Source organism: Mchenga conophoros, linkage group LG5, assembly GCF_057382185.1.
Source record: "Mchenga conophoros isolate Kocher_MC1m ecotype Shallow Benthic linkage group LG5, M_conophoros_male_GT1.1, whole genome shotgun sequence".
Classification (NCBI taxonomy): domain Eukaryota; kingdom Metazoa; phylum Chordata; class Actinopteri; order Cichliformes; family Cichlidae; genus Mchenga; species Mchenga conophoros.
Window position 1 is genome coordinate 12214426 of NC_140530.1, and position 24849 is coordinate 12239274.

Here is a 24849-nt window from a genome sequence, read left to right on the forward strand (position 1 = left end):
CATGTTGTATAAAGCGCTTTGAGCGCTCCAGGAGAGTAGAAAAGCGCTATATAAGAATCAGTCCATTTACGAATTACATTTGGATTGTGGTCATATGGCATAAACAACTTCCATCCTGCCATCATCAATTAAAGTGCTAATAGTGAGGAAATGGGTTTGCATTATCTTGGTGCACTCTTAGTATCAGTTTAGCATTGTGGCCTCCACAGTCACCAGTTCTCAATTTCATGTAGTTTTATTGATCTTATTTCTTATCATATCATAAACAAATCGCATGAGCAGTCACAAAATTATGAGCTGAAAATTGGTAGGAACACATTCAAATTACAGCTCCCGCAGCTGACTGGGACCTTTTTTATGTTACTAATGCATTTCCAGTGTCCCTGACAACAAATATGTTAACCCAAGTTTTTGCAGTAATTTCAAGTCAGCTTGGTTAACCAATCCCTTGCTTCCCATAGTCCCTCAGAGCAGCTTTGCCCTAATATCTCTATTCATGCACTGGGCTTTGGTTGGTCCTTATCTGTGTGTGTCTTGCACTTTTTGTGCCCTTTGATTACTGCTGGCTCGCTAATAAAGCATGCAAGTGAGCATCCACATATGGTTCATTTCTTCAGACACACACTGACTGACTTTGTCTGGGCCATTTTAGGTCATACATAAATGTGTTAGAAAGTAAAAAAGGCAGAGATTAATAGTCTTTAGTTGAGATTTGTGGTGCTGATATACAAGCCGAGGCTGTGCCAAGCTTTGTGTCTGAGGCTGTGATGGGAAGGCAGGGAATGGAGCCAGCCTAGGATGAAGATCTATTTCATGGCTTTCCACTGTAGAGGACACGTGGTATGGCTCTCTACAAAAGATATGGATGTTTGGGGTATCTGAGCTGATCAGAGTGACTCACATGGATTTCGATGTCCTGCTGCGAACCCCTGACGTACACACAATTGAATGAACTCATCAAACATTGAAGCACGGGCACAGATGAATGACATTCATGGAGTAGGCTTGCTTCTATGAGCACACAAACACTCAAACATTCACACCAACTAGTACACTCCTCTCTGCTCTCCTCTCTTAACCGTGAAGTGGTTAAATTGGCAGTTCAGTCGCAGTAATGTTACACAGGAAAAAAAACTCTCATTCCTCTCATGGACTGTGGAGTGGTCCAGCTCTGGTAAGGTGGGCACAGACCGATTTGTTCTATTGCTGCTGAGGACAAACAGATTTTATCCTTCTCTATCAAAGCATTAAAAACATGTATCTGGAGCAGACTTTTAATTCGCTTTAACTTGAATGACACTCTTAGGGGAGAGTTTGCATTGCGTCAGATGGGTGATTCGCTACCAGGTAATGGCTCATAGAAAGTAGAGTTTGATTTCTTTAGTGTTGTACTGGGTGAGTCCTGCAGGGAGCTTTTGTGATGGCTGGTCCACTGGGACACTGAAAACGTTACCACACTAACTGCTGCTGTCGGTCCAAAACCAGTGACCCACATCCACTATTCACATTCACAAGCTACTAATTTTTGTATTTTGTGTGTGTATATGCATGTACAGATTACAGTTTACATCTACAAATTACACTTTTCCATCTAAGTATTTCTTAATCTAACCTTAATATGTAAATACTTTAAATGAAAGTTAGAGTTTGTACCATATTGCCTGATAATGCCTGATTTGGAACAGATTGTTTTCTTTAGGTAGATTTTCATCACCATAACCCAAAAATTTTAATATGCAAGTAGGAAATCAATCCTGTCATTTGAAGACTGCATCGTCTCAGATGCTGTGCCTGGAGCGACCCCCTGCTTGGGCTTACAGCAACCTGATGCTCGTATTCCCACGGGGATCACTTTGAGCTTCCACCTTCCACATCTGTTCTTTTTGTTCCTTCAGCTCCTGGTGCTTCTCGACGTTCTCATGCTCCTTCTTGGGATTACCACATCTATCACTGCTAATGTTTTTTGCTTGTCAGCCACCACCATGTCACCGTGGAACTGCTTAAAGTTGAATTCCTGCAGGATCTTAGCTCTGCTGTTCTCGAGCAGTTTTGCTTGTATGTTCCGGGTGGATTTTGGTACGTCTTGCCTATATTGGACAGAGAGCTTTTTGTACACTATCCTTGCTATATAACCGATCAGCTGCAGACCAGTTTTATTTTATATCTCCTTGAGTTTATTCAGATAAATTGCATAACACGATCTTGTTACAATGGAATGTTCTCCTGGGAAACTTTGCGCCCTGGCATTCATGTGGATGTTAGTTTGACACATACTGCTTACCTAAGCATTGTGCAGACAAAGCACAGCACACTATAGCAATGACGCTTTCCATAGGGACCCCAAGTAGGACAGCGTGGCCTGCCTCAGAGTATCACAGGCTCACAATTGTGTACAAAGCCCAAGGTGTTGACCCAGCTTTCAAACTCATCAGAGCCACCTTTAATCCAAAATTTAAGGTGCAGGCCAGAGATGATTCCTATCTAGGAGCCACAACCCAGCAGTTCACTGGGCCTAAAAGATCTTTGGGCAACATCCTACGCCAGAAACAGCACATCCCAGATATCCTGTGTCCATGCCAAACAGGGCAAAGTGGTTTTAGTGAAATTAAAACCTAACTAGAAGGAACGGTGCCGTCTTAAAAGCAAGCAATCATACTTAATATAAACACCATTGCTATTTTTGGTTCTGCATACTGCACTTTATAAAGACAGTTTAAAGAAATAACTTTTTAGTGCATTTTTGAAAGCGCTGTTTCTTATCTGCTAAGGCCTAAAACTTTCATAGGCAGAGATTTTTCACAAATGCTTTGTTTGAGATGTCACAGTAACTGCAGTAATGAATATAGATTTTGTGTTTGCCTTCGAAGCAGATTTGCACGGCCATGCACACAAATATACAAACACACATACCTGTGCCCTGCTACTGCCAAAGAGAATATGATTATGCAGTCCACTTTGTGTGTCGCCACCCGCCTGACAGATGCATCTGCAGAGCAAATCTTGATGGATTTTCAGTCTGAATTCTAAATCAAAACCACATTTTCCCTCTCTTTTCTTGGTACGAAAGCCCTTCATGTCTGCCATTTCCTCTGCCTCCCACAGAACTCGTTCATTGACAGAGCAGTGATGGGAAAAAACATCGGTCTGGATTCTTATCTTAACCGCATGTTGAGCCTGTGTGATGAATGGGAGCAACATATACTTGTGTATATGTACAGCTTATATCAGATGGCAAAGTGTTCTCTTTTAGCATTGTCATCTTCCTGACTTTCCTTTCAGAAATTGTGCTGCAGTCATATTCTCTGCGTCCTTCATTTTTCCCTTTCTTGTTTTCAGTTTTATACTTTAATCTTTTCGTACTCCTCGCTCACCTCAGTCTCCCTCTGCTGCTCTCTTCCTCTCTTTGTGCTTAGCACAGCCTCACTGCCAGAATGACAATTAACAGAGGAAGGAAATATTTTAATTTATTTTTTTCCCACTGCTATGAATATTCAGTGTAAACAGTTTTTATGCATGGCTGTCAAATCTCATGTGTGCTTATTAAAAGGATGGTTGGTTTGATATGTTGGCTTACTGAATAATAGCAAGCTACCTTGACATTAGCCAACCCTTTGATGAGGCAGGTTTATGTGTGTGTTTATGCAGTTTTGCAAATTTGGTTATTCTTGTATATTTTGTGATGTTGCTGGATAGGAGAGGGAACGAGAGCTCTATGGGATGTTCCCAGCTCACAGACACATTTACATTGGTTTCCACTTTTTCCCCCTCAGAAGTTGAGGTACTTTAAAAGCACTCAGATTGTCGGATGACATAGACGTCAATCTCAGAATAAAAACCGTGTGTGTGTGGGGGGGAGGGGGAGGGGGTTATTCTATATATAGTGGTTTATGTTCTTAGAAGTGAAAGAGGCTCTTTTGTTGGGCAGGATCTACTGTACTCAAGGGAAAGAAGCTCATATTGTTTTTTGTACGTATTGTATCAGTAAAACTAGCTTCCATACATTTTGTTGAACTTTGAAGTGAACAAAAAACCCAATATAAACAACAGCTAAATAACAACCTAATTACAGCTGCATACAATAGTTACATGGGCTGTAAAAGCCAAAAATTCTGTCAGATGTAGAAATTTGCAAAAGTCTTAAGCCACCCCTCATTTTTTAAAAAGTATTTTGTTAGGAAGATTTTTATTTTTATTTTAAATTGTTCTTTGGGAATCACCTTGTTGGTGCTGGTACTGTTTTTATGCTTGTCAAACTCCGCTGTTTTTGGCTTTTTTTTTCCTAGATTCATTGCTAATGGGAACAAATTTGTTTTTGTGATAGGCTGCTAGTATCAAAATTATCAAAATAAAATAAACTGTTTACGGCAATATTTTTTCATCGTTTTGATGGTCACTGTAGTGGCTGTATTAATTTCTTAAAGTGCTCTCTTTCTCTTGTAATATAACCACACTACGGACGGACAAGCGCCTGTTTTTATGTGTTGTCGTTAGCAACAACGACGGTAAAACCATCGCGTGTCCGCTTGTTTATTTTCCATATAAACCTTTCACAATAAAGCTCAAGATCCTGTTGAGACTTTTCAAAATAAACTGAATCACGTGAAAGATGCAGAGTTTTTACGGATGAGAAGTAAAAAGGAGCTGTCAGGTGCTTAAAAAATAAACCTTGGACTCAAAAGTTAGAACAGGCTTTTCCCCGCAGCACGGCGTCTAATGAATACTCACAAAGAAAACGGCGGCCGTTACAACTTATGTCTAAAAATGTATCGTTTCAAGCATCTGTTAAAACACTCGACTTCAGGTACATGACGCGCAGCTGGAAACACTTCACGCAAGTCGAGCTGCCCGAGATTCACAGAATTTACAGAAAATGTTAAATTTTTGTGATTTATATCGTTATCGGGACGATAGATGTCTTGTATCGGGATATGAGATTTTGGTCATATTGCACAGCCCTACAGTAGTATTATAAAATACTATATTTTTATCACATGCATGACAACATGATCATAATTCGGTCGTGGGGAAAAAAAAGTGTCCCGCTGTATTTCCTGTTCACTCCTTACTTGAATGATCTTTAAACCTTAGAGCTTTCATCAGACTGTCATGCTGTAACCAAACCTTAACCGCCACATCTCCGTATCTCAAGTTTCCATACGCAGCATAACCTCATCAAAGCTCAACCTATATTTACGGTATGTTGAACCAACACTTTCTGTACAATTCATATGAAATATGCTTAGTGTAGTGAATTCAGAAACTGTGCTTCCAGATGCAGTAAATGAATTAAATGTAGGTTATATGCTCGTTTAGATGATTGGTGTTTGTATGTGTAATGTTGCTCCAGCAGCCAGTTTCTGATATAATCACTGCAACCATCCTAGTTTTGTGTGACTGGTTTTGAACTGTCTTTTTTTTTTTTTTTTTTTTTGTATCAGATATACGTTTGATTTGTAGTACATGCTCCATCCGTTCAACATCGGAAGAATAACAGCATGAATGAGCATTTTGTTTTTCATCCATTTTTCGTGGAATCTGGATTTTCAGGGTCGACTGAGTACTTTGTGAGTGCTTAGCTGATTTCCTGCACAGCAAGTTTAGCATTTTCTTTTTCAAGTTTTCTTCAACAAAATTGGAACAAAACAACAAAAAAGGTCTTTCCATTTCTGAACTACTTGGCTCCTGTAATTGTTGCTTGCAGGTGTATTATTTATATTTGTCTTTCTTCATAATTCAGCAAAATGTGGAAATTCAACAAGAGTATATTTGACAGACTTTAGGTAAAGCACCGCTTTAGGCAAAGCACCACTTCTGTGTAGATGCCAAAATATATGTGGGAAAGGCTTGATATTTCAGTAGATGCTGAAACAGTTACTGCTGACATTTTGATTCACTATTTGTTTAGCAATTGTAGGATTGAACAAGTTATTTTACTGCTATTTTATTATTGCATTATAACCACGTAACAAGCATTGCATTAAAGCATATATTGAAGCTGTTAACATTACATTAAAGTCTGTTATTTCAGGTGGTATCATAATCATATAATAATCTTTCATTGCAGGAGCAACTGTAATCATTTTATACACATTGCATTTTGGTGCTTATTAAAGAGTTGAAGCTCGGTCAGTTAATTGATGGTCAGAAGCTTCGTCCGGCGCGATGTCCGGCCGATCTATTGAGTAAAGTGGCCTAGAGCTATGGAAAGATTGCATACAGGCTTACAATACATATATCACATATAATCTAGAAACAGGCCTGAATAAAGGCCTGAGTGTATTCCACAACCTGCTGCATTTGAGTTTGTTTGGTAACAGATGACTCAGAATAAGTCAGGAAGTATACTTCTGAAATGTCTTTGTTTCCTCTGTAAAGTGTGCATTTTTTGGTGGTTATTTTGAGGAGCTGTCTGGATGAGGCTATTTGAATAACCAGGTTGTTCATTGTTATCTTTTTCTTTTATATTCTTTTATTAAGTTTTAAGTAGTATCATTTGATTAAAACATTTAAATCAAATCAAATCAAATCACTTTTTATTGTCACATCACATGTGCAGGCACACTGGCACAGCACATGCGAGTGAAATTCTTGTGTGCGAGCCCCACAAGCAACAGAGATGTGCAAACACAACAACACAAACGAGCAAAATACAAGAATGGCCAACCTGAAACTAATAAATATATGTACAATATATAATAGTGTATGCATTTCTGGATGTGTATACTAAATATTTTCCTACGTGTGTGTGTGTGTGTGTGTGTGTGTGTGTGTGTGTGTGTGTGTATACACATTTTTACAAATTAAATAGTAAAAAATAAAAAAATAAATAATAATAATAATAATAATAATAATAATAATAATAATAAAATATATAAAATATACAGAGTTGAATATGTGCAAAACAAGTGGCATTAATGTACAGTATGGAGTGCATAATGTTGAAGTTCCAGTAGTGAAGCTGAGGTGTCTATGACGTGTTCAGCAGTCTGATGGCCTGGTGGAAAAAGCTGTCTCTCAGTCTGCTGGTACGGGACCGGATGCTGCAGAACCTCCTTCCTGATGGAAGCAGTCTGAACAGTTTATGGCTGGGGTGACTGGAGTCCTTGATGATCCTCCCCGCTTTCCTCAGGCAGCGCTTCCTGTAGATGTCTTGGAGGGAGGGAAGCTCACCTCCAATTATCCGTTCAGAGCACCGCACTACTCGCTGGAGAGCTTTGCAGTTGTAGGCGGTGCTGTTGCCATACCAGGTGGTGATGCATCCAGTGAGGATGCTCTCAATGGCACAGTGATAGAAGGTCCTGAGGATGCGGGGGCTCATGCCGAATCTTTTCAGTCTCCTGAGAAAGAAGAGGCGCTGCTGCGCCTTCTTCACTGTTTTGTTTGTGTGTACTGACCACGTAAGATCCTCAGCCAGATGTACACCAAGGAACCGGAAGCTGCTCACTCTCTCCACAGCAGCGCCGTTGATGGTGATGGGGGTGTGTACTTCTCTGCACCTCCGGAAGTCCACTATCAACTCCTTTGTCTTTGCGACGTTGAGGGTGAGATGGTTGTCTTGACACCAGTGGGTCAGGGCGCTGACCTCCTCCCTGTAAGCCGTCTCATCACCGTTGGTGATAAGACCCACCACTGTAGTGTCGTCCGCAAACTTCACAATGATGTTGGAGCTGTTAGTGGCTGTGCAGTCGCAGGTGTAGAGTGAGTACAGGAGAGGGCTCAGTACACACCCCTGTGGAGCACCAGTGTTCAGTGTGATGGGGGATGAGGTGATGCTGCCCAGTCTGACCACTTGGCGTCTGTCAGACAGGAAGCTAAGGATCCAGCTGCAGAGGGAGCTGCTCAGTCCTAGATCCTGCAGTTTCCTGTCCAGCTTCGAGGGAACGATGGTATTGAAGGCTGAGCTGTAATCTACAAACAGCATCCTCACATACGTGTCTCTCTTCTCCAGGTGTGACAGGGCAGTGTGTAGTGTCAGGGCTATGGCATCATCAGTGGACCTGTTGTGGCGGTATGCAAACTGTAGAGGGTCCAGTGAGTCGGGTAGTGCAGAGCAGATGAAGTCCCTGACCAGCTTCTCGAAGCATTTGCTTACGATGGGGGTCAGGGCTACAGGTCGCCAGTCGTTCAATGAGGAGATGGTGGAGGATTTGGGTACAGGGACGATGGTGGCCATTTTGAAGCAGGCTGGGACTACAGACAGAGAGAGGGAAAGGTTGAAGATGTGCGTGAACACTCCAGCCAGCTGAGCCGCGCATGACCTGAGGACGCGGCCGGGAATCCCGTCCGGACCAGTAGCTTTATTCAATATATTACACATATAGTTTCAGTTGTGTACGTGCGTGCCTTCGGTCTGGTGGAAAGGTTACAAGGTTTAGCTGGTGAGGTGAGAGGTGAAACTGAGTGCATTTCAGGTCAACACAAACGCACACCCACACGTCAGACGTGTTGATACATCACAATAGTTCATTAGTCTTAACTAAACTGCCAGTCTTACAAGGTATGACATAACACACACATACACTTTTGCTGGTGATGCGAATGGTTCCACTTCCTCTGGCAGGGTGCAGAGAAACATTTACACCTCCAACTGAGCCTGACGCTGCTGCATGAGATCATCTAGAGGGTACCATATGCCTCTACACCAACCCCACACACGGCCTAGCCAGTGCCATCTGTCACGAAAATGCACTTTTCCACCATGGGCATCACCACAAGTCATTTTGAGGAGTTCCTTATCCAACCATGACGCACCTCACCTGAGTCCTCCATCACGCTCCCCTCCGATCTGTCTAGACTGGCCTGTTTGCCACCAGAAATTCTGTGCTGTGCTTTCTGTGTTTATTTTTTTTGTTCTTATTTTTATTTAATATTAGATAATTGGGGTGTTTGTCGATCATTATAGCTGCTTGAACATCTTGTTTTATTGTAGCTTTATTTCTTAATGAACATGGGACATCGTTGCATTGGATTAATACAAAAGGGTGAGCATGAGGCATTCTTAAAATTCCCTATTACATCAGATTTGTTTTTTTCCTAATGAATAATGCAAGTAAAAATGCGTGCTGGTTAAATCTTAGTGAAAAATAATTTAACAGCAATTATTGTATGTGTGTTCAGTTACTGTTCAATTATAAAGTGCCAGAACTGCATAAAGTCATTGGGGCTAAACTGACGGGCTAGAACTTTGTTGTGAAGGTCAAGATTTCTTATTCAGCTGATCACACCTTCATAGCTGATAAATTGTATGACTCGTCAGACTTGGTGGTAACACTCGGCAGCCGTGTGCTGTTCACACTGAGGATCTAAAAATGAAGCAAACAGATCAGGCTCGGGTGGTTTCTATTTCTTTCCAAACCTTCACACCTTCCTGACATTTCACCAGGCTTAATGCTCCGCTATGGTACTTTGTAGTGTAGTTGGGGGATATGACTAATTACTCGATTCAATGGTTAAACTAGGTAGACTAGTCTGTCAAACTAGTGCCATTACACAGCTTTTTTTTTTCCCCAGTGAGGCAGTAAATGTTACATTATAGCAGACTCCACTGATGAAAGTCGGTATTTTTGTTTGCAAAAGTCAGAAAATGGAGCACAGACTTTTCTAAGTGTTAAAAATCACTGCTTTAGTCAGCAAAGCCTGGCAGGTTGGAAATGAGGTCTTTCTTTTTCAGTATGTTATTTTCTTAAGTAGCAGTGTTTCTTGCACAAATAGGTACATTTAACAGTCATCAGAGGGAAACCCAACCTGCCACCTCGTCTCAGAAATGAACATCTGCTGTAAATGGCACTATATGAAGCGATATTTGTAAGCAAGGTCTGGATGAGTCAAAATTGAGTACTTTGGCCATGATCACCAAAGGTGTGATTAGAGTAAATATGGTTTACAATTTTATGAAAAGAAAAGCTTGAAGAATTAAAGTGAAAAATTCTCGACTTTAAGCCTCTAAGGCAGCTACTGTAGTGGCAGAGGAAACATTGCACGGATAGAGGGAAGACGGCATTTGTTTAAAGAGCAGTAAATACTGGATGCAAATGTCATGCAGTCAGAGGATGAAGTAAAGGCCTGAATGGAGAATCATCCTGGGAAGTTATGAGTGGAAACATTTTGGATTCAGCACCACAGATCGAAAGGGTGTGGATGGAGGAAAGACAGTTTGCTCTTTTGTATAAAGGCAACTGTCTTGCATCGACACAACCACAATAACATATCCAACACTGCATCTTAGCTTGCCATTGAATTGAATTAGTGGAAATTTTACTAAATGAAATGAATTCTACATCTTAAGTAGTTTAAAATTAGGTTACATGAGATGCATTCAAATGAAGTGAAATACATTTCATTATCTTTTCTTTAATTCAAACTTGAATGAAAAATGAATGCGAGTGCCAATCCAACTGTGTTTTTTTTTTCTTCTTCCTTTTTTGGATTTCAACCAGAGAAATAAATAGAAATCTGCACATATTGCTGACTTCTCGAAAGCTTGTGCTTGGCAGCTACTACACCTGACCTGCATGAAACAGACTGTGAACTAACAGATTTTATATGCATAAATATACATTAAGCAAAAATGGTGAAAATTGAATTGATGAACAAACTGCAATGCATGTAATTGAATCTAACCCACTGTACAAACGTGAGCTTTGATTGACTTGGTATCATATATGTATTGTAGGACTTGACAATCAGAAATATGTTGAAACCTTGTCGTGGGCTTTGAGTATTTATATGGCACATTAGCGTTACTCATGCTTCAGTTCACTTGAGCTCTTTTATGCCTTTGTGTCCCAAAACTTGTGCAGTTGTAGAGCCATTATCTGAATAATACTCAGCCTAAATTGCATGTTTTATTAAGGCTATTCCATGATTCATTGAGCAATGAATTTGTAAGAAGCAACGCAGTGATATTTTCTCTCTGTTGTGTGTGTGTGTGTGTGTGTGTGTGTGTGTGTGTGTGTGTGTGTGTGTGCGTATTCTCTCCAGTTCACATCCAATTTTTGCCTACCTTGATTTGGATAGCAGTGCTGTGTAAGACCTGGGTCTTTTGTCATCAAATTCTATTATACTCAGCTCTGTGTGTGATAACTCTCCCGTTCTATCGATGACAAATGTTTGGACATATCTTGCACTTCAATAGAGGGTTGAAAACGGGGGGAAAAGGTACTGTACACATCGCGTGCACATGGGGCCCTTCTTCCTTTTCAGCGAGGGACAGACAAATATTTTACTGTCAAACATGGTTAAAACACGGAAAATGGCCAGACCTCTCCTCGCTGTGCACATCCTCCCTTCTCATTCACACTGTCCCCACTGGAGCTGCTTCATGCACTTCAACATTTCAAGCGCCTTTTAAGACCACTTTCATCTTCCCCCTTCAGAAAATGAGGCAGAGTCTCTGGTGAAAAGCGCTGACAGTAGCAGTTAGCGTTGAGTAGTGTTGGCTCAACCACAGCTCTTTTTCTTCTGTCTTTGTCTGAAGTATTGAGAGATGAGACGACCCTCTCAGAAGTTGGTCTGTGTGACTGTGTAGACCAGCTGGAGCCCTCATTGCGTCCTCTCCTCGTTGGTCTGCTGGACAGAGGACACCGAAGCAGCTGCTCATCTATCAAGCCACTTGATGTTACAACGGGTTCTCGCACTTCATGAGAATATGCAGCCTGAGCCTCTGAATTTTGCGCTTGTTTCGCTGCCATCTTTGTGCTCTTGCTGCCAGCAATTTCCATCAGAGTCTTTGTCATTTCCACCTCTACTGTTTCCAGTGTAAACATTATGTGGTGAGTGGAGCTGTGCTGAGATTGGGTCTGTTTGGTGTCAACCATTCAGATGGGTGAGCTTGTGAATCACTGAACAAACACACAGGGGAAGATGTATTTGCTAGCTCACTACCTCTTTTTTGACATGCAAGCCTATATATGAAAGAGCTGTTTAAGCGGTTCATGTCTTGAGTCTGTGGCTTCCAGATAGACATTTTTTTTTTGAACACACCACTATCTTTTGGATATTTAATGTTTGCTGACCAACAGTGCATAATTAATAATACTCAGTCTTTGTGTTGACTGCACAGTGTAATGTATAGTTTGCAGTAAAAACATGATTGGAAAATCCGTCAGGTCATTGGCTGCAGCTGCTAAGAGACTGATATGAAATATTTGTGCCCAAATGATAAGAAACTGACAAATTTGTAGCTGTTAGCTGTAATTTGGCATGCCTCAGCCTTTTCTCCAATTTCCCTTAATAATAACTTCTTGATTGCCATCCTACCACTGAGACCATTTCTGATGAGGGTTAAGGGCAAGTCTTTCAGATACAAGTCATCTTTTGTCTTCTACTTGTCCAGTTTCCTCAATATTTTTTAAGAACGCACTGCACACCATGCTGAGATGTGCCACATGTTTGGGTAATAGCACTTTGGAAATCACCGTGCTGTTCCAAAAATATTTTATGCCTGTCAGACTGTTATCTTTGGCAGTTTTCCTAGAGTCAAATAATAAAATGAGAACAAATTGTGTTTTGGCAAGAGGCTTAAGTGCCTAAAGATACAATTTAAAATGGGTTCTTTGGTAAATTGTCTGTTATGTGTAGAGACAATCCTGGTTCATCCCATTTAGAACTTGTTGCACACGTTCTAAATGGGATGAGTTACATAGCTCTTAAATTGTGATTGTGAAGTTAAAACAGCATTGGAGTTTCTTATGTATTGAAACCACACAGTGCGCTGTTGCCTTCTTCTTTAGTCACTCTTTTCAGCCTTGTAATGTCTTTGTCACAGAACTATCCAGTTATATATGTTGTATACTATATACGTGTGAAAGTGTCTTTTTTCTTTTCTTTTTTTTTTTACTGTACATTTGTTTATTTTTCTTTCCCATATGATTTTTCTTTTTCATTCGTCCCTTACTTCAGGCTGTTGTTGCTCACTCCTACTCGCAGCTCCCCTTATTTTTAGTATTTCCTAAACACCCCCTCAAAATGTGCCCAGACCTTCTGTAAAATCATCATAGATGGTACTCATTTGCCAGTTTAATCACATCGGAGGGGATAAGTAAACAAAAGCAGGTTGTTAGCTGGAGCCAACTGCAGATATCTGCGTCTCACTCACTGCAGGGCTCCTGCTGATGGACTGAACAGCTCTCGCCCCTCCATAGTGCTGCTCTGTCACACAGGAAGACAGATGTTAGCCTGCAGTTTTTCACTACCTGCCAAGATAACACGCATAGCACGCAATGAGGAGAGAAAGTGGGGGTGGGGAGGGGGTGTGAAACAAAAGGTTATTAACACAGACACAGCGACCCGCCGACTTGGAGACAAAGCAGAAAACCACCCGTAGGCAGCATGATAGCTGTGAAGACACATGCGCATAAAAACGTCGAGAATTTTCAAGCACAATATGAGCGTTCCAAAATAAACAAGCAGATGCACATTACACTGCCCTCTCCAAGGACCTGTTGTTATCCATTACATTAGCTGGCTCTTAGGTCTTGCGTTGGTTTTAAAAAGGGGGAAAAAAGCAATGCATCTGAAATAGTCTTAACAGCTGTAAATAGGCTTTGCAGGGTAAAGCAGCCTGTCTCTCAAAGAGCTGATTTCCGTAAGCAGCTTAGTGTTTCCACCTCCTCATTACGCACCACAACCTTTTCATGTTGTGGAATTATTTTTCACACGTCTTCTCTATCGTATTAGGATGATACTAATGTGCCAGTGAGCGTGCCGCCTATTGTTTGTTGTCAGGGCACATCGGGTAAACATGGGGCACCTGGTCGTGCCGGAGTTGAAAGTAGTTCGAGCAGATACAGAAATTGTGGAGTAAAATGTGCAAGCTCGGCTGTGCTTCGTTGTAGTGAGCTCCAGCCATTAGATACGTTTCATTAGTCATCAGTGGAATTGGCATTGCGTTCCTCCTGCCCACTAATGCAGCAGCAGATGTCTGTAGATTTTAGAGTTTTTCTCTGCAGTTGTTAATGCTGAAGTGAAGAAATTGTATCAGTCAATAAAAGGGCCTCTCAGCTAGTTAAACTTTTTTTTATTTATTTATTTATTTTTTACTCTTTTTCTTTTTTTTCTGGCGATCTTGTCTTTAACAAGTTGATTTTTATTTTTTTTTTTTTTTTTGTTAACTGTTTCCCGATGAGCCTCGATACAAGTAAATGTCTTCACCCTGGTTTTTGCTCCGAGACGAATGATTCGCCCTGCAGATATCTCCATGGTCATTTAGCACCCATTGCTCCACAACACCATTATCATTATGATCACCCTTCTGCTTGCATGGCAATTAAAAAAAAAAAAAAGAAAAAGGGGGAAAAAAGACTGAGAGGAGACCGGGGGCATCTCAAGTTGTCATTAGAGGTGCTGTCCTGTGTCTGAAATTCAGGTGGACTTGTCCTCTAATGAGGACTCAGCTGTCATGCAAGCCGTGACTGGAGGAGTGTCACAAAGAGGTGCCATTGTTGGTCAGGGAAACTGATATTCTTTTTCCACTGAGTAGCACCGAGATGCATCATTAGATGCAGAGACACATGGACACTGGGCTTAACCAGACAAGACAGTGACATGATAATTATTTATTTAGTTGTAGCGAACAAAGAGGATAAATGTTGCAGTCTTTGGCTATTTTGGTGTTCAAATCTGTTTGTTAGAGTCTTGTTAGGCCCATATATCTGGTTGAACTGACGCGCCAGTAGTAAGAGGGCTTTTACCAAGCGCGCTTATGATTTATAAATGTTGGTTGACTTTTCAACCTCAACTGAACAGGCAACATATTCTGCTTAAAGAATTTCAAGACCATTATATGTCAAGGTAGATGCAAAACAGAGAGATTTTATTTTCCTGTCTCTCCTTTTGGTTCACTTGCCATCGCTGCATGAATAGAAAACCATTTAATGTCTGACCTTTTCACAGTCTGGTAGAATTGGGGGAAAAAAGGTAAAAGTTTAGAGAAAGCAGAACTTTTTCCAAGATAATGTCAGCTTTATCTGCTGCGCTTACAGCCCCATCTTCTAAAAATCTGTATTCCTTTGTTAAAAACAATGATTTTACTGTATTCAATTAGACATTTGATGGCACAAAGAAAAATTGTCGAATACTGAAACTGGGAAATTTCATTGTTATTTGACTAGTGTGCTGATTTTAAAGTGCTAGCCCTGTAAGAGACAGGCTGTCCCAGGTGTATCCCAGCCCTGAATGGGATAAGCAGGGAATGATGGATGCATGCCGACCAGTTTATAAAAATCTTTTGCCGTTAACAAGTTATTTATGAGCACAGCTTAAAAAAACTAAAAAAAAGTTTGATGATTTGTCTCTGTGTTGTTGTTTTTTAATTAAATTTAGGCTTTAAATGATTCGCAAATGATTTCCTTTTGTTTTGATTTACATTTTACATCGCATTCCAGCATTTCTGGAAATGGGAGTCGTAAATGAAATCATTATACAAGCAGTCATTAAACATGACCCGCTCTGTGCACTTGCCCTAATGGTGCCTAAGTGTAATTAAAATAAAATGTGTTGATAAGGCTATTACACTAGGCATTTTACAGAACTAAGCGCTGGCCCTAAATTTGCCTTTTAATTCACATGAAAGGTAAAAACCCGGCGCACATATTCACTTTTGTGCTTAAACAATTAGTAAAGCTTATTAGATGGTTTCTTTGTTTCGGATCATTAGTTTCCTGCGTTGCCTATGGTGCTGTAGTAGATTATGAGTCCATTTTCACAATATTACTGATACATAGTTGTGACACAGCCAAAAATCACTGCGGCAAAGTGACTCATAAACTAGAGTCGACAGAGTCACTAGCTTTCTTGACATCAATATGCAGCTGACAGCATAATTGAAGTTATTTAAAGGTACACTATGTGCTTCTAGATGGAAGCAAATGGAGGTGCAGATTGTTTTGTTTTTTTCCTCCTACTTATCGTAAAATAGCTCTATACTGGGAAAGTATAATTGTGCCTACGCTACTTGTTTTAATGATCCTGTAGACTGACATTTCCGGCCTCCTTTTTTTTTTTTTTTCTTCTTCTAAAGAACAGATTCCACCTGTTCGACAGCAATCAGCACTGTCTGGCATCATAATCGAGCACAGATGTTGAGGGTTTGACTGCGTTTATTTTTATTTTTTTTATTTACTGTCTTTCCTCTGGTGTTAATGGCTGTGTTTGATTGTAGCTGTTCGTGGCTTGTGTTTGTTTTCTCCTTACTCCCTAGAGTTTGATTAGTCTTCCCCATTTAGCCGCCGCATTACTTTCATTACAGCACACGAGTGTCGGGGAGGGCCACCCTGATCTTTTTCTCTCTCCTTGCAGATGGTAGCCTCATCTTACTCTCTCCGGATTGGCGCATAGCCCGCATCTGTCCCTTACCAGGCAGCATTCCCCCTCATGGCGCAGCCTCGAAGGCTTAATTAAATATCAGACCAAAGCTAACTGTGCTGTTGGCCGCTCATGAGCTACATGCTGAGGGAGGAGGGTGGGGGAAGAGAATAGCCTTTCAAAGTGCACAGAAAGAACGGGGTGAAAGAGACACCGACTGCAGAAGTAACGTCCTCTTTGCCAGCTGCCTTCACTGGCAAGCAGACTGGGAGTTGATTTGCTCTCATTACTGGGAAATAAGTAAAGCCTGAGGATGATGACCGCATTACTCAAATTGCATACGATGAGATCGGAGATGTTGTGCAATGTTAATCTCCTTCCGTGTGTCCCCAAGAAATGGAAAATAAATGAAGATGAAAATCTAGCTCCATTTCTTCACAGAGGGCCATGCATGATACAAATGGAAGCAGTTAGCTGATTATGAAACACTGTCTCCCTCCGACTAAGAAGAGGATTCTCGTTCAGCTGATAAGCAAACTAATATCAGTCTGAGGAGATTTTTTTTTTAAATTATTGTGGCTGGATAACAGAAAGGGATTATTCACTTAGCCAGTACTGTAAAGAAAACATACAACAAAGCAACGTAATCAGAACATAGAAAATGTTCCTGTGATAAAACACCCACCTGTGTCACCTTTCAGATGTTTAGAGCTAAATATTGCATTTTTTCCACTGTGTGAACATCTTGAGCTGTGACTCATCAGCAGCGCTTGCTGGTGTCTTTATTAACTTCAGACACGTGCCCTTGTTTCTGCTTTTTCTTTACAGTTTGACATAAGAAAACTTTGACTTGTTTCAGATTTTTTTTACATTTTATTACTCCTTTTCCATCCTGTCCTCACGCTGCTCTCATTATGGACCAACCTTTTTCTCTCAGTGTTAGAAGCCATCTCTTGTCTGCCATACTACCAGCTAATGGTCACACTGCTCTTTCACTCTGATCTTTAAGGACATTGTTATAATTTCCATGCATTTCAACTGAGATTGATGTTTCAGTGTTAAACAGCATTATTTGTAAGATTCTACATGGTGTGTGTGAGAGAGAGACCGAGAGAGATGGGAAGAGGCAAGTGTGTCCTTTTTAATCATGCTGTCTTTGTGATTGGTAATACTCACAGTTTATCACATTATATCTGCTTCTTCTGTTTTTCCTCTAAAGTTTTCTCTTATTATCAGCACATTACAGCTTCTGTGGCTATTCATAAATGCTGAAATTGCTTATATATCTTATTGTGTGCAGATTGGCTTCACTTACTAGTGCAGCAAGAATGAACACCTGCCTTGTTCTCACACCATTACCTTCCTTAACACGCCACATACCCTTTTCTTCTTCTATATATTTTAGTGTACTTGCTATGACGTCTTATCTTAGTTCTTTACCTTTCTTCACACCTCAATGACGCAACCTCCCTGCTGGGCCACATCCTTGTTCTTTAACTTGCTTCTTTTTTCTATATATTATTTCTTCTTTTTAAAGCAAAAGTCATTTCCTCTGTGCTGTCCCTCTCCGCTGCACATGCCCGCAGGACATGCTTTCTCATCTTGCTTTGAACTCTTTTTAATTTTGTGCAGTAGCAGTTTTTTTATTAACATATTTATTCATTTATAACTGCTCTCAAAGCCTTTTGCATACGAGCTCACCTTTCATTCTCTCTCCATCTCTTCATGCTTTCGCTTCCCCTCTCCCCTCAGCCTTTAACTCTCCTCGCAGAACGGGCCTCACTAATGCAGTGTTAGTTTAATCCCTGTCACTCTGTCCAAGCCTGTATTCCCTGGGTCCTTTCCCCCCCCCCCCCCCCCCCCCCCCTTTTTCCTCCTTTTTTTTGTTTTAAACTGCAGCAACAGTGAACATGGAAAACATTTTTAGCCCCTCCAGCTTCACCAGGTCCTCGATCTATTCCACCCTTCCCTTAGACGTCAAGAGTTTTTATTTTTTTAAATGCCATCAAGGGAGGAGCCAAGGTCAAGGTGTCTTCTTAACCACGTTTCTACGCCCCCTCCACCCACTTCCCAACGTGCTGGCAGCCACCTGTCAAAGGTTGAACTCTCCCCACCTAGATAATAATAACCTAACTGTAGACCATCTTTCATCAAGTGTCCTCTGATCCATTTGAATAGTGCGGGATTGTGGGTAAGATGCGGAAGAGAGAGCTCAGAGACGACCTCCTGATGCGACTGCTTGGAAGGTGGCAGTGACAGCGAAGGGGATGCTGGGTGGTTAAGTAATTAGGGCAAGGTCATGTTTCCAAACTTCCAAGACTTCAATGCTTTACCAAGTTTTTATTTTCCTTCTTCCTTATGTGGATCTTTTAATTCTTAAATTTATCATAATGGCAATCACCCCAGAAATGGTAATCCTCTGTCAGTGTGTCCACCACTTTAGCTTATATGTTAAATTCAATCACCTGAAATTGGTAGACATTTCTGTTCTTCAGAAGCTCTCCTGTACTGTTTAGCATAGCCACCAGGATTTTGACTTCTTTGGGAAAGTAGTTCTACTAATACTCTGATAACTCCAAAATGATCATCACAGTTATTTTAATCAGTACTGACATCGCAGTTAGTGGCTCTACATTGTGTAGTGCTTTATACTTCCGCCCAACAGCAGAAGCTCCCTGGTTAAAATCCCAGCAGGAGACACAAATTCCAGAGAGGTTTTATCAGGAAGGGCGTCTAATGTTAAATAAATAAATATCTGCCAAATCAAATGTGAAGCTACCGACTGTGGCGACCCCTTTTTGAATAAGAGAGCAGCTGAAAGGAGCTTTATTGACATTATGATTAAGCATGGAGCTTAGTGACAAAAATGCTTTGTAAGTATAACACTGCTTTTTCATCCAGGTTGTGTTCCTGCTAATGTCCCTTCATATTGTTCGTATTTACCATTTTCAGCAGCTGAGACAGATGTTTGTTTGTTTTTTCACATTAGTTTAGTATTTCTTTGACCTTTGAGCTAACACCAGCATCAGGTCAGAGGTTTTTATTTTCCTTTGCTTTTTATTTATTTAAAAAATGCATTTCAGAGATCCAGTTTACCTCAGTGAGTGAACAGGTGATCATATGCCACAAGGCTATAGTGCAGCAGCCCAGGTTCAAGCTGACCTGTGTCTCCTTCTCTCTCTTCTGTCTCCCCACTTTTTTTGTCTGTTTTCACTGCTGTACTATCAAATAAAGGTTAAAATGCCCCAAAAAATAATCTTTAAAAGATGCATTTATGCTGTTGACAAGTTAAACCACCTGTACTTTTTCTTTAAAAAACATTAATTAATGGACTTAAGTGTCCATTGATAAAACTGGTATGTTCTTTACTGGACTATAAACAGATGAATGTCTCATTGGGAGCCCTTAGATCTGGAATGCACTATAATTGGTGTTTAAGGAAGTCTTATCTGAAATGTATATGAAAGGATGTTGTCCACGAGTCCTGTTGGGTTGGTGGGAAGGTTAAGACCTGTCACTGTCTGAGCCAAGAAGAATAACATTAGGTTACAAAAGATATTTATTTTCCACCATCCGGCTGTCTGTAGACTTAATAGAGTTAACTTTGTGATGCATTACAACAGGACCTTAGTATAAACTAAAGTCAAAGTCTTGCAGATGATCACTCTGCTAAGGAATGTTAGCCAGCCTTCTGTTTTCTTCCTCCCTCTTTCCTTCCTTCAATCATATGGACAAATAATTGACAGGCTCAAGGGTGCGTTCAAGGGCATGAGCTTATATCTTAAGTGCTCCGTCTGACTTTCTCTTCTCCTCCTTTTGTCTCGTTCCCTCTCTCTATCTCTCTGTCTGTCTCACTCTGTTGTTCAGATGCCAAAGAGATCGTGCTGAAAGCTCAGATTCTGGCCGGGGGCAGAGGCAAGGGTGTGTTCGACAGCGGCCTTAAAGGTGGAGTGCACTTAACGAAGGAGTAAGTATGCCCCTACGTGCATTTCACACTGTGAGTTACTGTAGGAAATAGATTGATGTTATTTTCTCCAACAACAGCGGCTTTTACAGCGAGGAGGCTCAAAGAGCTTTCTGAAGATGCTCCCTAGGCACAAAGACACAGTCAGGATTACTCGGGCTGCAAATAAACATTTTTCTTTCTTCCACTGTCTCGTTTTCGAACAACTACCCTCAATTAAATGTTGAAAAAGGGGCTTTAAGGTCGACTGAAGCATTACTCACCCCATTTTCAGTTTCCCCGCTCGGGTTTATTGGGTTTTGTGCTACTATTTTGTTCCTGCTCAGAGTTGCGAAGTGTGATGGATGTATTTCTTCAATGAGGGCTCCCTCTGAAATCTTATGCATTTTTCAAAAGGCTAAACAAATCTTAAAAGAGCTTTACTTTGCTCAGGAACTGCATTTCCCTCCACCAAGTTTCCCCCGTATAAAATACATAAATAAAAAAAAAAAAAAAATGCTGTCTTCTTAGTAAAGGTAGCTACAACTTGCTGCCACTGCAAAGGCAGAAAGGTGATTTATGACAATTGTCCCAAGCATGTATCATCATCACCCTACTTCGGGGTTCGGAAAGGCCGGAAACTTTTTCAAAGTGAGATACAGTGAAGTTCATCGTCCCCAGACAGTGACATGAGTGCACAGTTCACCTTCCTCTCATCTATCAAAGGATGAGTACAACCCCGAGCTTCATTTGTATTCACTTGCAAAAGCAGAGCAGGCTAACAGAAGCAGCCTCAGCATGCGTGCTGCTTTTAAATGGAGAGAAAATGCGGAGTTTGATTCACAGCAGTGTGCACGTGTACCCAAAAGCTGTCCTTCATCAGAATATTTTGGACTAATACCGAGAAAGTGCTGAGACATATTTCTTTTCAACCGAACAAAGTTATTGAGAGGGGAAGAAATGCGCTTTCATCTGTAGACCCCTCCTGCTTTTTCCACCTTTATTTTAGAAGTCTTTTATTTTTTGGCTTTATGATAAAGATTTATTTCAAAGAAGTGATATTGTTTGACCTACAACCTCTGTCCTTTAGCCCCGCTGTCGTTGGTGAGCTGGCCAATAAGATGCTGGGTTTCAACCTGACTACTAAGCAGACACCAAAAGAGGGAGTGAAAGTGAAAACGGTGAGCCACTGCAGAGACAGAGGGAAGGAAAAGATCTCTACCCTCACTATCTTTTCTTGCCTTTTTTTGACCTCATTTCAAGTCATTTTGAGTCCAGTAATTAATTTCTGTCATATTAATATCAGTTTTGTTGTTGTTGTTTTGTGCTCAGTTTTAATAGTAGCTAGCCCCCGATGTTTACTTTTGGGTTGCACTAGCTGGTGTTATGGCTCATTGCATAAATTGAACAGAACCCACTGTGAATTTAAAGTGTCTGGTAAACAACTGTTTCTGTGCGCCACTAACAAGCAGGAATACTATTTTCTCTGCTCGCATGCTGCATGTCGTCCCCCCTGAAAACAGACGTTTTCCAGGTGACGAAGCCGTTTCAGTCTGTGGCTTGTTTGTGTGTCCTGCTGCCTTCCTCTTTGTCTCTCCTCATCTCTGTTTCTGTTTCCCCTGTAAAGTTTACGTTGAATCAAATGAGCATCACACATCATTTTTATTGACGGCGGCTACAGAAAATTCAACAAGCTCAGAGTTAACTCGCTGTCTGAGGCAGAAGGCAAAGGCGGATAAAAGACACAAACATATGGCCAAAACCTGGATTAGATCTGACTGAGAAGAGAAGTGAAAACCAATTGGACATCTACAATCATTGTCTTACCAAGAAAATCTCACACAGCACAGAAATCTGACGTGGCAAAGAGCCGCCTAACGGCTCGAGTACAATAACGGTGTAGTCAGAACCCGGCGTTTCCGATGACAGCCAGAGCTCAGCTGTCAACCTGCCAATGGGAGCACACACCAACGCTCAACCCGTCCTACAACACAGATAAGGGGCAGCACTCGTGTATCTGTGTGGATTTTCACTCTCATAGCTCTGAATGAGAGATGAGGAAACGAGGCGGGACAGGTGAGCGAGGCAGAGAAAGATAGAAATAGACTGTGGAGAAAAGAATAGGTTTAGTTTGAGAGAAGAAACTGGTATAAGTCAAACGACAGGCAACTTAAAAGGTTGTTTGAGTGAGTGGGGAAAACAACTTTCGGACAAGAAGATAGGAGCGCTGTCTGTTAACACGGAGCGCAGAAAAGCCGATCCATCCTCATTCACTGGGCGATAAGGTGGAAGCAGAACATAAGGGCTGTGCATGTTCAAACAAACACCCCTTCCACCAAACCTGCACCCCATTAACCACCACAGAACTGATAGTTTCCTGTCAAGTCTTTTTTTCCTTTCCTTTTCAAATGGGCTTCTTGCTTGCTTCCTCCTGCCCCTCTTTCTGAATGAACACACAATCCCTCTCTATTTGCCTCTGTTTCTTTTATTCATAACAGATGACATTTCCTCAGAGCTGTTGCACGTAGATTGTGCCAATCTCTGCACTCTGCTTATGTTCTTGTTTTGTACAGCTAGTTGTAAATGTGTTACTTTTAAAAGATAAAGTTAAACATTTTCGGAGTTTTTGTAAATACTGGTCGGAATAAAGGGGAACACAAATGACTTATTTCCCTTTTTTTCCCCTTAATAATAATGTTTTCTTAGTGATGTCAGATCAGTAACATAGCTACCTTCTTCTATCCAGCCCCTCTGTTTTTGCTTTGCAATGTGCAGGTGATGGTTGCTGAGGCCCTGGATATTACCAGGGAGACATATTTTGCCATCCTAATGGACCGCTCCTTCAATGGTCCTGTCATGGTAGGAAGCCCCCAGGGAGGTATGGATATCGAGGAGGTGGCTGCCAGCACCCCAGAACTCATCTTTAAGGTATAACATTTCTGCTTTTCAGTCATTTCTAAGTTGTCAGTGATTACCAGCTACAAGAATAAGAAAGAGGGGGGGAAAAAAAACTTGAGAGCAGTCCAAACTTCCTTGAATTAGACATCTTACCATGATGCTTGTTCTTTACTGGCACAGTGGAGCTCTTTATAATCCCCTCACCATCTTACTTTAAAACTGATAAAGGTTTTGGTGGGGGGGGGTGTTGAAATCATACTGAGTTTCCAGATGGAAGCTGAGATCTGTTCGCGCACACACAGCAGAAGCTGAACACGGCACACGCATACAGGAACACACTGGAGTTTAACATGTGCAAACACACACAGCCTTCGATGTTTTCTTTTGCCATTAATGAGATTTTATGTACAGCTTCTCGACAGCACGGCCTCATCGTCGTTAGCAGATGTAACCTTGAAGCGTTTACAGATGGCTACCTCCAAAGGTTATATACGTGTATCTTATTTTGCTAATGTGCGTTGTGAAACATCAAGCTGAGACAATTACGTTACATTAACTTCACCAAAGACTGTAGAGTTTCTATAAATGAGAAATGCGTGGTTTTACTATCAAACAAAATGATTAAAATAGTTATTGTCCAGCCCTGTTTGGTGCTACAGACTGTCTGTACAGATGGATGAGATGTCACCAATAGGTGAAGCAGTAATGATGTTGTAAATAGGAGATGGGCAGTGAAGATTAGGCTGCTGAAGTCATGTTTCCTACCAAATGAAATGCAAACACTTGGGTTTTGCTGAAGGATGATGGTGTCAAAGTGAGCACCATCAAGTTGACTTTTTTTTAAAATAAAAACCTAATTTCCACATTGATACATGAAATTATCATTACTATGAGATTCATAATAAACTGAATCTGCTTCACTACAGTTTGATTTTGCACTTCCACATCTAACCAGCACTTGGAACACAGACGTGCCTCCACAGGAGCGTGCACACAGGTTCATGCCCGGACTTTTGCACTGCTTTGAAATGGATGTGTCTGCGGAGCAGTGACACTGATCCATCATCATCAAAAGAGAGAAAACAGGAGGATATATTAGGCTGCCAGGCTGACTTTTTGTCCTCCTTTATCCTGGAGCTTAATGTGACTGCAGTTTCTTTATATATGGTCTCCTTAACTTTTTGTTTCCCCGCGGGGGTTTCTGTCAGTGAAGAACGTGCATAGGAATAGTTGGTGAAAAGTGCAGAAGAAGCAGGTGAGATATTTTAAATGGAATAAAACTGTAGGTGTGAGGTAAATAAGTAAAAGAGCCAGCAAGTCTTATTTATATATGTTCAGCTTCTAATCAGCCACCGTTTCTCTCTGAACCATGTGCTTTTTTGGGTCACACACTCTGCTTTATGGAGGACGGATAACCTCCTCTGCCAACAATGATGCTGTCAGTCATCAGCAGTGCTAAAGGGGGAGGATAGAACGATTTGAATATGGAGCCAATTGCCCAATCCTAATAAACACACATGCCCAGAACTTCCCACAGATCAGTCGATGCATTATGCATAAATTACCTGCATGTTATAAAAACCCAGTGGAATGTGGGTAAAGGATCTAAAAGGATAGATCTGGATCACTTTCTTCAATTTTGCAAACTGGCATTGGTCTTGGTGATGGATATGCTCCCTGAAATTTTATTCTGTTACACCATGTTA

General features: G+C 41.0%; 1 protein-coding gene across 1 annotated transcript in view; it reads left to right on the forward strand.

Annotated features, from left to right (window-relative positions):
• The window catches only part of suclg2 (succinate-CoA ligase GDP-forming subunit beta), a 100743-nt gene that overhangs the window by 19894 nt on the left and 56000 nt on the right, over positions 1-24849 (forward strand). The window contains exons 3-5 of the mRNA XM_085273315.1: positions 20170-20269; positions 21336-21426; positions 23021-23173. Of these exons, the coding sequence (XP_085129441.1) occupies positions 20170-20269; positions 21336-21426; positions 23021-23173 (344 nt within the window). The remainder of the gene's footprint in view (positions 1-20169; positions 20270-21335; positions 21427-23020; positions 23174-24849) is intronic.